The 13,053-nt window shown below is 41.1% G+C and overlaps 1 protein-coding gene across 1 annotated transcript in view; it reads left to right on the top strand.

Moving 5' to 3' along the window:
• LOC311059099 (1-phosphatidylinositol 4,5-bisphosphate phosphodiesterase beta-1-like) overlaps positions 1-13,053 on the top strand; it is a gene marked incomplete at both ends in the record, with an annotated part of 40,331 nt that overhangs the window by 13,663 nt on the left and 13,615 nt on the right. The window contains 14 exons of the mRNA XM_084076732.1: positions 889-1,029; positions 1,513-1,592; positions 2,084-2,137; positions 2,814-2,889; positions 3,624-3,724; positions 4,240-4,403; positions 5,332-5,478; positions 7,335-7,492; positions 8,159-8,241; positions 8,415-8,499; positions 9,811-9,976; positions 10,578-10,633; positions 11,040-11,136; positions 12,508-12,592. Of these exons, the coding sequence (XP_083932858.1) occupies positions 889-1,029; positions 1,513-1,592; positions 2,084-2,137; positions 2,814-2,889; positions 3,624-3,724; positions 4,240-4,403; positions 5,332-5,478; positions 7,335-7,492; positions 8,159-8,241; positions 8,415-8,499; positions 9,811-9,976; positions 10,578-10,633; positions 11,040-11,136; positions 12,508-12,592 (1,493 nt within the window). The remainder of the gene's footprint in view (positions 1-888; positions 1,030-1,512; positions 1,593-2,083; positions 2,138-2,813; positions 2,890-3,623; positions 3,725-4,239; positions 4,404-5,331; positions 5,479-7,334; positions 7,493-8,158; positions 8,242-8,414; positions 8,500-9,810; positions 9,977-10,577; positions 10,634-11,039; positions 11,137-12,507; positions 12,593-13,053) is intronic.

Below are 13,053 nucleotides of genomic sequence, written 5' to 3'. Positions count from 1 at the left end.
ATGCATAAAATTGTGTTTCAGATTAAACTTTCTTTTTTTTTTACTTGGTCTGCTCTTTTTTCCCTCTACACCTATACCTCGTTGCCAAAAATAGCAGATCTACAACACTCACAACGCCTCGCGCTGCGAGGCGTTGTGAGCTTGTAGATCTGCTATTTTTGGCTAAAGTTCTCCTCAGAAAAGGGATGCTAGAGTTCAAGTGGTTAATGTAAAAAAAAAAAAGTACATCGCACAAAGATTTGGCGGACCCCCTGTAGTAACTCTGAGGACCCCCTAGGGGTCCCGGACCCCCTGTTGAAGACCCCTGCCATAGACTGTAAAAAGAATGGACAAAGTGAAGCCATTGGTTTCTACAGACCGTTTGAAGCCACTTTTTCGGCGAATTGAAATCGCCATCTTTGAACATCCGGTCACGAAATGTTACCGGAAACGACTGCTATTGGCTGCAACCGCAGCGAGGGATGGCCTTCACTCGGTAGAACCAGTAGAAACCCTAGAAACATACCCTACTTTATGATTCATTTTAAAATGAATGGGACCATAATTCACTAAACGCGTATCATGATGATTTATCTTGCGATTCAACATAAAGTATTTCTGAAAAGGTTTACTAAGGTAATAAAATCAAGTGTAAAGTCCGGACAAAACCTCATTCACTTGTATTGGGATTATAATGTATCGCAGCGTGGAGAAGGTGAAATAGAGACATCTGCTGGGCCATTAATAGGAACAGCACTCTGTAAGAGAACCAGGAAGAGAGCTTCAATTCCAGCGCCGGTTACTGGGCCATTGATTTGAACCCACACCCTCCGTGGTCGTGGGCAGGGACTACCACTGTGCCACCCGAGCGTCAGCTGCTGTCACTCTGACTCTCTTCTCATCCAATAGGAAGCAAAGCTGCGAGAGCTTCTGGATTGCGGCACTCTGGTGGGTCGGCTGGAGAACCGCATGGTTACCGTGGTTACGGCCTCGGACCTTGTCAACGTCACCCAGATCAACTTCATCGCTGCACAGGAGGACGAGGCCAAGGTACTACTGCTGTTGTCATGGTGATGATGATTGATTGATTGAATACTTTATAGGCAGAAAATGTAAACAGCAAGAAATTTAGCTAAAGATGATTATGATGATAGTGATGATTGTTCGATGCAGACCAATGGTTCTCAAAGTGGGGCCCGGGGACCCCCAGGGGTTCCAGGGGGTCCCCAGCAAAATGTGTTAAAATCTGTATTTAACACTTTCTCCATACTGTGTATGCATATTAAATAAAAAAAAAGTGAAACATTGTAACACAAATCTTGTATGGGGATCCCTGGTACAAAATATTTTCAGATGGGGTTCTGTGACCAAATACATATTCATTTGGGGGTCTTTGACATGAAAAAGTTTGAGACCCACTCATACAAATGATGATGATGATGATTTTTCAAATGTGATGATGAAGAAGATGATGATGATGATGATGATGATGATGATGTATGTGTTTTTGACAGTGTGATTGTCATTGTGTAGGTGTGGTGTGAAGAGCTGTTCTCTCTGTCTTCTAACCTTCTGAGCCACAACTTGAACAGAGACCAGAGTCTGCTCAAAGCGTGAGTAGACACGCACGCACGCATGCACACACGCACGTGTTATAGGCCGTTGAATATAGCATGTCTCATCAAAAATGCAGAGTAAATCCTGGGAGACTAGAACAAGGCGTTTTCCCAAATCGAATAACAAGGAAGTGAACGGTGGAGGAGATCTTGCAATCACGTGATCTCCTGGATCTATGTGACTGAGAAATGAAATGGTCACCCATGTATTAGCGAACAGCGGCATCTAGCGTAAAACGACTGAAAACACAAAATCTCGTCATTCCCGTCATTGGCAGTCTGCATCTTAGCAAAATATGACGAGAAATCTTGTCATTGTCAGTCAAAGTGTTAAAGTAATATTTATTATTATTAAAAAATTACTTTGAGGATTTTTGTTTAAAGGCAAACAGAAATTTATTTTTTATTGATATGTTTCCCATGTTCAAATGCATTGTTGTTAACATGACAATTAATGGTCAACTACTATTCCTATGTGTGTGTTCCAGGTATGTCAAGTTAACTCTCCAGCCAAACCCAGAGGGGAAGATTCCAGTCAAGAAGTGAGTTTGTGTTCACCACTGCCTCCTACAGCAGTGTTTCTCAAACATTTTCATGTCAAAGGACTTCCTAATTGACATGTATTTAGCCGCAGACCCCCATCTGAAAAGATGTTGTACCAGGGACCCCCATAAGAGAAGATTTGTGTTAAAATAGCTGATGTACAAGCTCACAACGCGTCACATTGCGACATTGAATAGCCATACAATAGGGTATAAGTGGCAATAAGCCTCTCCGACGTACTTACTAACGATTATCTCAAACTTTTGCCGTGACTACAATTAACACATTCACTGCCAGGGGCTTTCTAATGCTGGCAGGTAGCTTCTGGTAGCATTTTTAAGCATTCTGACAACATTTTCAAGAACCACAGAATATGTATCTCCAGTATGATCGATCCCCTGATGGTTGCTAATCACAGAGGAAATCACTGTGCTTCCGTGAAAAAGAAAATGTCATTGTGACCTCCCGTTCTCTTGTTATACCCAGTTGAAAATAGCATGTTTCGCCAAAAATACATAGTAAAAAAAAAAGTACACAGGAGCCGAGATACAGGATTTTAAAGTAATAAGTTGAACAGGAAGTGAATGGAGCAGTAAATCTTCGGATCACGCGATGAATGCAATGTGATAGACAGGTTGATTAGTAACGCTGTGTTCTCATTATGACTCGTTGCAGCATCGTTCGTCTGTTCTCATCAGACAGGAAGAGAGTGGAGACGGCCCTGGAGAGCTGTAGACTGCCCTCTGGACGGGTAAACACACTCTACACATGGGTCCAGGAGCCCTAGGGGGTCCTCAGAGCTACTACGGGGGGAACTCTAGCATCCCTATTCTGAGGGGAACATTAGCCGAAAACAGCAGATCCATCTACAAGCTCTCAACGCCTCGTGCTGCAAGGCGTTGTGAGGTTGTAGATCATCTATTTTCGACAAAGAGGTTTGGTGTAGAGGGAAAAAAGAGCAGACCGGACAGAGTGAAAGGTCAAGTTTACTAAGTATTTAGGGTTTAAGTGGTTATATGTCTGAAAATAGAAATAACATGAATCCAACATATTTGTAGAAAATATAATGTGTAAACAAACAAACAAAAACATTTAATTCACAAAGCATTGATAATAGTGCTGTCAAAGAAATCTATTAAGCTATCTATGAAATCTATGATTAAGTATTGTGCAGCATTCTATCCATGTAGTTTTTTTTTTTTTATAGCCCAAGTATATAGGATTTTAACTGTAGTTTGGTATACTAACTGATTTTGCTGGGGACCCCCTGGAACCCCCTCAAGGACCCCTTGGGGCCCCGAAAACCCCACTTTGAGAAACACGTATTATATCATTATTTCCAAAGCTGTTCTGTAAAGCTGCTCAACTGCATGGACTGCATCACTGTAATTTCTCTATTTGTGTTTGTGGTATTTCATAATGTTTTGTATTGTTCTATCATTCTCTATGGCTATTACTATAGTTTACATGTTGTATATGTGACAGGGTGACTGTATTAAAGTGGAAGACTTCTCTCCGGAGGCCTACAGGACCTTTCTGGACTGCCTCTGTCCTCGACCTGAGCTCAATGGCGCCTTTAAGCTGCAGTAAGTTTGTGTTGTTTTGTTAGGGCTTTTTTTTTTTGTTTAGTGGTGTTTTAGTCTCTGCTTCTTATTTTCTTAAGGTGCATATCGTCTCTGTCGGGTGCAGCTACTTTTCAGGATTCTCTATTCTTCTCTTCTCTTCTCTTCTCTTCTCTTCACTTCTCTTCTCTTCTCTTCTCTTCTCTTCTCTTCTCTTCTCTTCTCTTCTCTTCTCTTCTCTTCTCTTCTCTTCTCTTCTCTTCTCTTCTCTTCTCTTCTCTTCTCTTCTCTTCTCTTCTCTTCTCTTCTCCTCTCCTCTCCTCTCCTCTCCTCTCCTCTCCTCTCTTCGGTACGAATCTGTGATCATGCTCTGGGTTTGTTCTGTAACAGTTTGTGGAATATATTCGGAATTGTCAGTTCTGGTTTAGTGAAGATCATCATCATAGGATTGTTGTATTGAACCGTTTCTGTCTCAGCCCAGTGCTATCTTTCTCTAACCCTGTCCGGTCCATTACGATTCGTTCTATTGTGGCCTGCAGGGGAGGTGATGATGGCAAGCTGTCGGTAGACCAGATGACAGAGTTCATTAACAATAAACAAAGGGACCCTCGTCTGAATGAAATACTCTACCCTCCTCTGAGGCCCGCGCAGACACACGCTCAGATGGAGAAACACCAGCATGACATGGCACTGTTGAAGAAAGGTACACACACACACACACACACACACACACACACACACACACACAAAAGCTGCAATCATGAACTTCACAGTATTGAATAAAACATGTTTGAACTAATCTGTATGGTTGAGTTATAAATGCCAGCTCAGTGGTCTTGTGGTTAGAGTGTCCTGAGATGGGAGTTTGGGGTTCAATCCCCGGCCGGGTCACACCAAAGACTATAAAAATAGGACGTAATGCCTCCCTGCATCAAGGGTTGGATTGGGGGGTGTGAAACATTTGCCACTCACAAAACATATACAATTTAACCTTTGTTTTTAAAAAAAAAAAGACTTTAACCACCAGTGTTAATTTTGACAGCAAATTCTGATTTAGGCTTAGTCTTTTGAATAACACACCATTTAGTTTTAGTCTTATTTTAGTCATCTGAAATTGTTTAGTCTTAGTCTAGTCTTAGTCGACTAAATATCAAAATCTTAGTCTTTTAGCCTTAGTAGTCAACAAAATTAACACTGATGTCCAGGGGGTGTACTTGTACATCATGGCTTCGGGATGGACTTCAAGCTGCCTCACGCTACAGAAACAGGAGATACTGTAGGCTCATGCCCTATGGGCCACATGGCTTGGCAAGGCTACTTACCTACTTAATGCTTACCTTATGGTAGACTACGGGTGTATAGGACACATATAGGTTGACAGGTAGTACTGCCTGAAGCTCATAAGATCAACATCTCCCCTGATCAAGCCGGGAGTCCCTTCTTGTCCGAGCAGATGATGGAATCTGTAGCTACAGTCTATGGGGGTCCCAAGTACACACATAGTTGGGGCACGCACATCCTGGGGTCCTATTTGTTAACTCCTAAATGAAATAGGCTCTGTGTGTGCGTGTGTGCGTGCGTGCGTGCTTGCATGTGTGTGTGCATGCGTGTGTACGTGCATGCGTGTGTAGGTGTCATCTCTATCCAGGCATTCTCCAGCTACCTGTCCAGTGATGAGAATGGAGTGATCCCCCCTGAGAAACTGGACCAGTCTGAAGACATGAGCTTCCCCCTGTCCCATTACTTCATCAACTCTTCACACAATACATATCTGACAGGTACATACTCCATACACTCATCACATAATATACTGTATATCTGACAGGTATATACTCCATAAACCCATCACATAATACATTTCTGACAGGTACATACCCCCATGCTCTTGTTAATACTTTTGTTTATAAAACCTGCAGGCACACTTAACCACTTTCAACCTGGATTTATAGGTGGAAATAAAAATGAAATTATTCATAAATTGCCGATCTACAAGCTCACAGTTTGTAGATTGGCTATTCTCGCTACTTTTACTTAACAAAATAAATGTATGAAACAAACAAAAGGATGAAATGTGGAAATACAAGGTTTCTGCCCTACAGCGATGATATGCAAATTACTGATGAAATATAGCAAAATGCCATAGATGTAATACATTCTTCCTCGATATGTTACAGATGTAATTATTACATTCAAAGTTATTCATCGCTTGCACAGGTTTAAGATAAAGCTGGGAGGTTATTGACAAAAGCTATTAAAAAATATCCTTGAACAATAAAGGCTATTCACATTCACAGGTCCTTCTAATTTGCTCTCACTGTGTCATGGCAAGTGAGAGTCATATCTGCCATTATCTCATGTAGAGTAATATTAGATGTAATCTACAGTTAATGTAGTTAACATGTGCCTAATCCAGACGTAATGAATTGATATGTAGTGGTAACATACTGAGCTAATAGTAACCTAGTCTTAATTAATCTGCAGTCGAGGTAAAGTAGATATAGAGATAAGTGGAGATAATTTCAAATCAGTGTTAAAGTAATCTAGAGTTAATCTGTATTTTCTAATATAGCTTTATTTGTGTCTGTGGCTGGGCTGCTGCCGTAGCATTTAATTTCATTAGTGAAATGTGTTTTGCTAGCTGTGTTTTAATGTTTCTGTTTCTGGCTCTGTTGGTTGGCAGCGTTGCCAGATCTTGCGAGAGAAATAAGCAACCACGTCTATGAAAACAAGCTACTAGGCCACATGAGAACTTTAAACCTATATGCATCGGATTTTTGAAAATAGCCGATCTACAAGCTCACAACGTGTGGCGATGTGACACGTTGTGAGCTTGTAGATCTGCTATTTTCAAAAGGCTCTTGGAAAAAAAGAACATTTTGGGGAAATATTTTAACAACACAAATCTGGTAATGGGGTCACAAAATATTGTGAAATTTGGCGACACGGTGGAAGACCCGGGTTCGGGTCCATTTGGTTCCATTTGTGCACTCTCAGAGTATTGGAGGTCTGTGTCTGTTTTCTACATACCAAACTGGTGGTCTTTGAATTTAAACAGTTTAAGAACCACTGCTTCAGATGAACACTGAGGATTTGACTGTTGTATCTTTGAGCAGTGTTCATTTTGACAGCAAATTTGGATTTAGTTTTAGTCATAGTCTTTTGAATAACATTTAATTTAGTTTGTCATATATTAGTCATCTGAAATATTCTAGTTTAGTATAGTTTCAGTTGACAACATTTCATAAGGTTTTGGTCAACTAAATCTACAGTTGATTTAGTCGACGAAATCTTATTTTGGTGGGCTGTGATGGCGTCGTAATGCCTGATTTATACTTGGCTCATGTGTGCCGAAAATAGCCGATCTGACGCGCTGTGAGCTTGTAGATCGACTATTTTCGGAGTGAATCAGCCAAGCATACATTTACTTGTCTTAGTTTTACTCTATCTTTTCTCCACTAGTCCCATCTCCTTAATTTCCGTGTAGTTTGATTGATGAAATTGCCAATATTATTTAGTCATGTTTTAGTCATCATAGCATATCTTTTATTTAGTTTTCGTCAGTGAAAAAAAAAGGTTGTCAACGAAAAAAGGGTTTCATAGTTTTTGTAAATGAAATGAACACTGTGTCTTTCAGCCGGCCAGTTAGCCGGGAGCTCGTCGGTGGAGATGTACAGACAGGTGCTGCTGGCCGGCTGTCGTTGTGTGGAGTTAGACGTGTGGAAAGGACGCACCGCAGAGGAGGAGCCCGTCATCACGCACGGCTTCACCATGACCTCCGAGATCTCCTTCAAGGTGAGCCCAGGGCTGGCACGCTCACGGCAGTGTACATTTTTTACAGCACTATTGATTTAGTTTGTAGTCATAGTCTTTTGAATAGAATGCCATTTACTTTTAGTCATCTGAAATGTTTTTGTTATAGTTATAGTCTAGTTTTAGTTTACTTAAACTAGACTAGGGTTAGGTGGACTAAATTTACAGTTGATTTAATTGACTAAACTTTATCAGGTTTAGTAGAAGTATATAATGCAATGTTTTTAATGATTCTCAAATGTGTATTCTTCTTTTGAGTACATACAGTATTTGTTTCAATTTGAGGACAGTGTGAAACAGTGAACTTTACACTCATTCAGCGTGTCAATCAATCTTTTTATTTATGAACTAAGATAAGCAACTGTGGGTCTTTCACTTCTCTAATCAGTACAGGTCACTGGTCGTTTCTTTAGCTTGTTTTGTATTTAGCGTAAACACACCAGCTTACCAGATAAAATAACTTGTGTGCTTACCTTTGTTGACGAAATTGTCAATATGGTCAATTTAGTCAGAGTTTTTGTCATCATAGCTTAGTTTTAGTTTTAAATTTGTATTTAGTTTTCGTCAGTGAACAGTTCTTATCATAGTTTTAGTTGACGAAATTAACACGTTTAAATCGCTGTTGGTGTTCATTGTGTATTTTTTTAGGAAGTGATTGAAGCCATCGCTGAATGTGCCTTCAAGACGTCTCCTTTCCCTGTCATACTGTCTTTTGAAAACCATGTGGATTCGTGAGTATTTCCCCACTGTACCTACCAAGTACCAACCCACTAATCCAGTGGCTCCCAACCAGATGGGTGGGCCACATGCCTTTTCAGAGCATATTTTAATGATCAATCAATCAATTGTGTTCTGGCGGCATACTTTAAGTTACTGCCTGTCTGTCTGTCTGTCTGTCTGTCAGTCTAAAGCAACAGGCTAAGATGGCTGAATACTGTCGTTCCATCTTTGGAGAAGCTCTTTTGATAGACCCACTGGACAAATACCCTGTAAGTACGCACGCACACACGCACGAACGCTTGCACGCACGCACAGTCGCACACACAGATATTATCATATAAGTACACACGCACACGCACGCACACACGCACACACACACACACACACACACACACACACACACACACACACACACACACACACACACACACACACACACACACACACACACACACACACACACACACACACACACACACACACACACACACACACACACAGGGGTGCAATGCTCACTGGACGGCCTTGCACGCCGTGCCGGAACCTATTTGACCAGGAGCCCACGCAGGCACACACAAGCATATTAAAACTACTTTAAATTCGCACCTCAACAAAGTTTTCAAAGGCTCCCGACTCACACCTAGCGAATTAACATAGGAATAAGCCTAGATGCATATCAATTGTCCATTGTGTGACTTGCAGTGTAGGTGTTAAGCGACGTGCGCGTCACGTCATTGAAATAGAGTGCAAGAACATACCAAATGAGCATTGCATGCCTGCACACACACACACACACACACACACACACACACACACACACACACACACACACACACACACACACACACACACACACACACACACACACACACACACACACACACTGGTTACACAAAAATTACAGTGGGCATGGAATTCAAAGTTAATTTTGAGGTTAGCTAAACACTTCATTAAGGCTATTTCCCTGCCACCTTTGTGGTTGCAGAGTGAAAAAGCAGAAGATGCTAACAAAAGGGTCGATTAGATTCCACCCACATTACGCGCCCACGGCTCCAGCCTGCGTGTGTGTGTGTGTGTGTGTGTGTGTGTGTGTGTGTGTGTGTGCGTGCGTGCGTGCGCGCATAGTAGAATTTCAGAAATAGCTATTGAGGACAATTGTCCTGGTCCTCACAAGATAAATGTTTTTTAGGGTAAGCTTTATACTATTAGGAAAAGATTCAGGAAGGGCTTAGAGTTAGGCTCAGGCATTTAGAGGATAGATTCAGGGGTTGTTATGGTTGGAGCTATGGTTGATTTATCCTTAGTTGCGCACCAGTGTCACGCACAAAAAAAAAACCTGCCTTGTGAGCTTACGTATTTATATATCTGCTATTTTCGGCTTTAGGCTTAGGCCTAAAAATTGCAAAAAAATTAAATGGTATTCATAAAATTGCCGTTCTAAAATGTAGATGTACTAATATGCACGTGTGTGTGTGTGTGTGTGTGTGTGTGTGCCTGCTTGTGTATGTGTATGTGTGCGTGCTTGTGCTTGTGTGTGTGTGTGCGTGTGTGGGTGTGCGTGTGCGTGTGCACATGTGCAGTTGGAGTCAGGCGTTCCACTGCCCAGCCCCCAGGAGCTCATGGGTAAGATCCTGATCAAGAACAAGAAATCCCACAAGCCCCCTGCCGCCCCGGACACCAAGAGACTGACAGACCAGGCGGCCAATCAGAACAATGACTCCTCGTCTCCTAGCAACAACCCAGGAGGTAATAAGACACAGAAGAACTCTAACCCACGCACGCACGCACGTACGCACGCAGACACAGCAACACTTATCTTACACTAATCTTAGCAAACTTAATATCAATCAGTTATTAAGGAATAACTCCTTTTCAATTAGTTTTGTTTTGTTTTTTCCTATTTAATTTGTCTTCCTGTTTTCTGCGTTCTTGTTTTTATAAATAAAGTTTGAATTGAGTTGAGTACTGTATGTGTTATGTGCTGTATTTATGTACTGTATGTGCGAGACAATGGCCAGCAATTTAGCATAACCTTTTCCCCCCCACAAATACATAAAAACTACAATCAATGTATTTGAGTGCTGATTAGAACTTTTTTTTTTTTTTTTTTTACGATAGGGTTTAAGGGGTTAAGACAGCACCCGGGGAGCAGTTAGGGGTTAAGTGCCTTGCTCAGGGGACACTTCCACACATAGACTGGTTTTCTTTAGTGCTTATTAAAACTTCTTTCAGGAAAGGCAGGTTTAATCTTATGTGAGTTTCTAAGCCAGGCTTGAACAGAGGCACATTTGGAGTAAATAGGAAGATCTTAGGATAATTGTTTATTTGCTTATTTTTGTTTCAACAGAAATGGAGGCTGAGAGTGAAGAAGAAGATGATGATGATGATGACGATGGTAAAAAGGTCAGTGGTGATTGTGTATACAGAGAGAGGCATGGTTTATCTGCTCTCTTATTGTGTTTTTTTATACTCAACTTTTTATGGTTTATTTTGTAAAGTAGTGGCCTACTTCGTCATACTGCAGTGTCACACAAAAGTATCAAAAATAGACGATCTACAAAATACAAACTACGATCCAATTTATTTCTATTTTTGAAAGAAAATGGAAGAGAAAGTTAAAGTGGTTAAGTGTCTCTGTGAGTATTATAAATATTTAACCAATGAAAAGTATTAACAAGAGCTTGTGACTATATAATACCTAGTTTGGATCCACACACACAGGTTCTTTTTTCCATTTCCTGAGAAGTTTTGGACATGCAAGGTTTTCACCCAACAGCAACAGTATTGTTGTTGATGATGTTGACCACAGGGCTCTGCAGAGCGTGAAGCTGTGGCCACAGAAGAAATGTCCACGCTGGTCAACTATGTGCAGCCAACCAAGTTCAACTCCTTTGAAGCTTCCAAGAGTAAGATACACACATCACAGCCACATGCACTGACATGAGCAGGGGAGCCAGGAGGGAAGGGGGTGGGGGGGTATAATGGCAGTGCAATGACAATCACCCACCAGCCAGGTTGTACTATGGCAGCAGCCTCCAACGTTTTTTAGGCAAAGGACCCCTTAGCTGAGAGAGAGATGAAGCAGGGACACCCACTACATATTGTATAAAATTGTGTTAAGATTACACTTTTTTTCATAGATAGCTTCATATAAACTATCATCAGTGTTATGTAAATGTATATTTTATTGTTTCTTCTTTGTTGGATTCATGTTTATGTGTATTTTCAGACATTTAACCACTTAAACCCACTTAAAATCAATACTTAGGAAACTTGACCATTGGCTTTGTAGTTTCTCTGCTCTTTTTTCCCTCCATTTCCCCTTTTTGTGCTTCATGGGGTGCTTCATGGGGCTCAAGGCCGCTTCTGCCTTGTTTTAAATGTTTTAACTGGCACGCCACCAACCTATTACGATTTCGGAACGCACGTCCACATTTTGTCAATCGTGTGGCGCCGGTCAACCGGGAACGCTGACAAACGACGGGTCAAACGACTGTCGTGACAGTAGATTATGTCCAACTCGTCAACGTGTTAAGCCTGGGAGTAAAAATATGTAGTACACAAAATGTGATGAAACTACTGCAGTTCCTTATGCACTTAAACCCCTGTAGTTTTAGAGAACTGGACTTAGTTACAGCATGTACTTTGACCACTTTTTCTGTCTAAACCAAATCTCTTTGCCAAAAAATAGCCGATCTACAAGCTCACAATGCGTCACAATGTCACGCTTGTGGATCTGCTTTTTGGCTAACGTTCCCCTCAAGAATATGGATGCTGGGCTGGGGTTCAAGTGGTTAAGGTGCTCAACTTTTGCAATGAGAGTCAAATCCTATTGTAGATACAAAACAATGAAGTGACCACTATAACAAACTTTCTGGTCCTGATTTTCAATGGATTTGTTTTGTCTATACCCACTTTACAGTAACAAATGTGACGCAAGCTTCTTCCATCTGGCAGAGTCAGGTTAGCCCCCCCCCCCTCCCTTCAATGAAAACAAACTCTCAAGCTTTTTGTGTTATCCTTTTCACCACAATGTGCATCTCGAACGTATTACCGGTGTTTTTTGTTTTTGTTTCAATGAAGAAGTCCTATGCATCAATCAATCAATAAAGGGGCGCTTCTGGACCTAAGGTTAACCAAATTATTTTTTATTTGACATGATTCTTGTTTCTTCCTTCCTTTCTGTGCATGTTTGTGCGCATGTGTGCCTGTGTGTGTGTGTGTGTGTGTGCGTTTGTGTGTGCATGTGCGTGTGTGTGTTTAATGTGTGCATGTAGAGGCGGGCCGCTACCACCACATGTCGTCCTTTGTGGAGACCAAAGCTCTGGAGCATCTCACCAAGTCACCGGTGGAGTTTGTGGAGTATCCTTGACAACCGTTACCACAGCAACTACAATGTACCATGGCAACCGCCTCCTCTTCACACCGTGGTTCTGTTCTTCTCTCTTGACATCAGATTGATGAGCTTCATTAATATAGCCAGTAGATGTACACAGATTTTGTTTTACTTAAGTAAAAGCAGCAACACCACTACACAACTATAATGCGTCATAATGCGCTTATAAGGCATTATGACAATTGTTATAAATGTTTCTAAGCGTATATGACAACTTATAACAATGTTTATAACATATTATAATTGCTGGTCATAATGCATTATAAGCTCAGTGGAACAGCACATTATAACTACCTTAAACATAGCTATGTATACAGTGTCTTTGTTATGCTAAGTTGTTATGCATAATTATAAACATTTATAACAAGTGTTATGTAGTATTATAAGTGCATTATAATGCACTATGATGCATTATAATGCATGCATG

The sequence above is a fragment of the Gymnoscopelus microlampas genome, assembly GCF_963454915.1.
Source record: "Gymnoscopelus microlampas genome assembly, chromosome: 13".
NCBI classification, from domain to species: Eukaryota; Metazoa; Chordata; class Actinopteri; order Myctophiformes; family Myctophidae; genus Gymnoscopelus; species Gymnoscopelus microlampas.
This window is presented reverse-complemented; position numbering and strand designations above follow the sequence as displayed.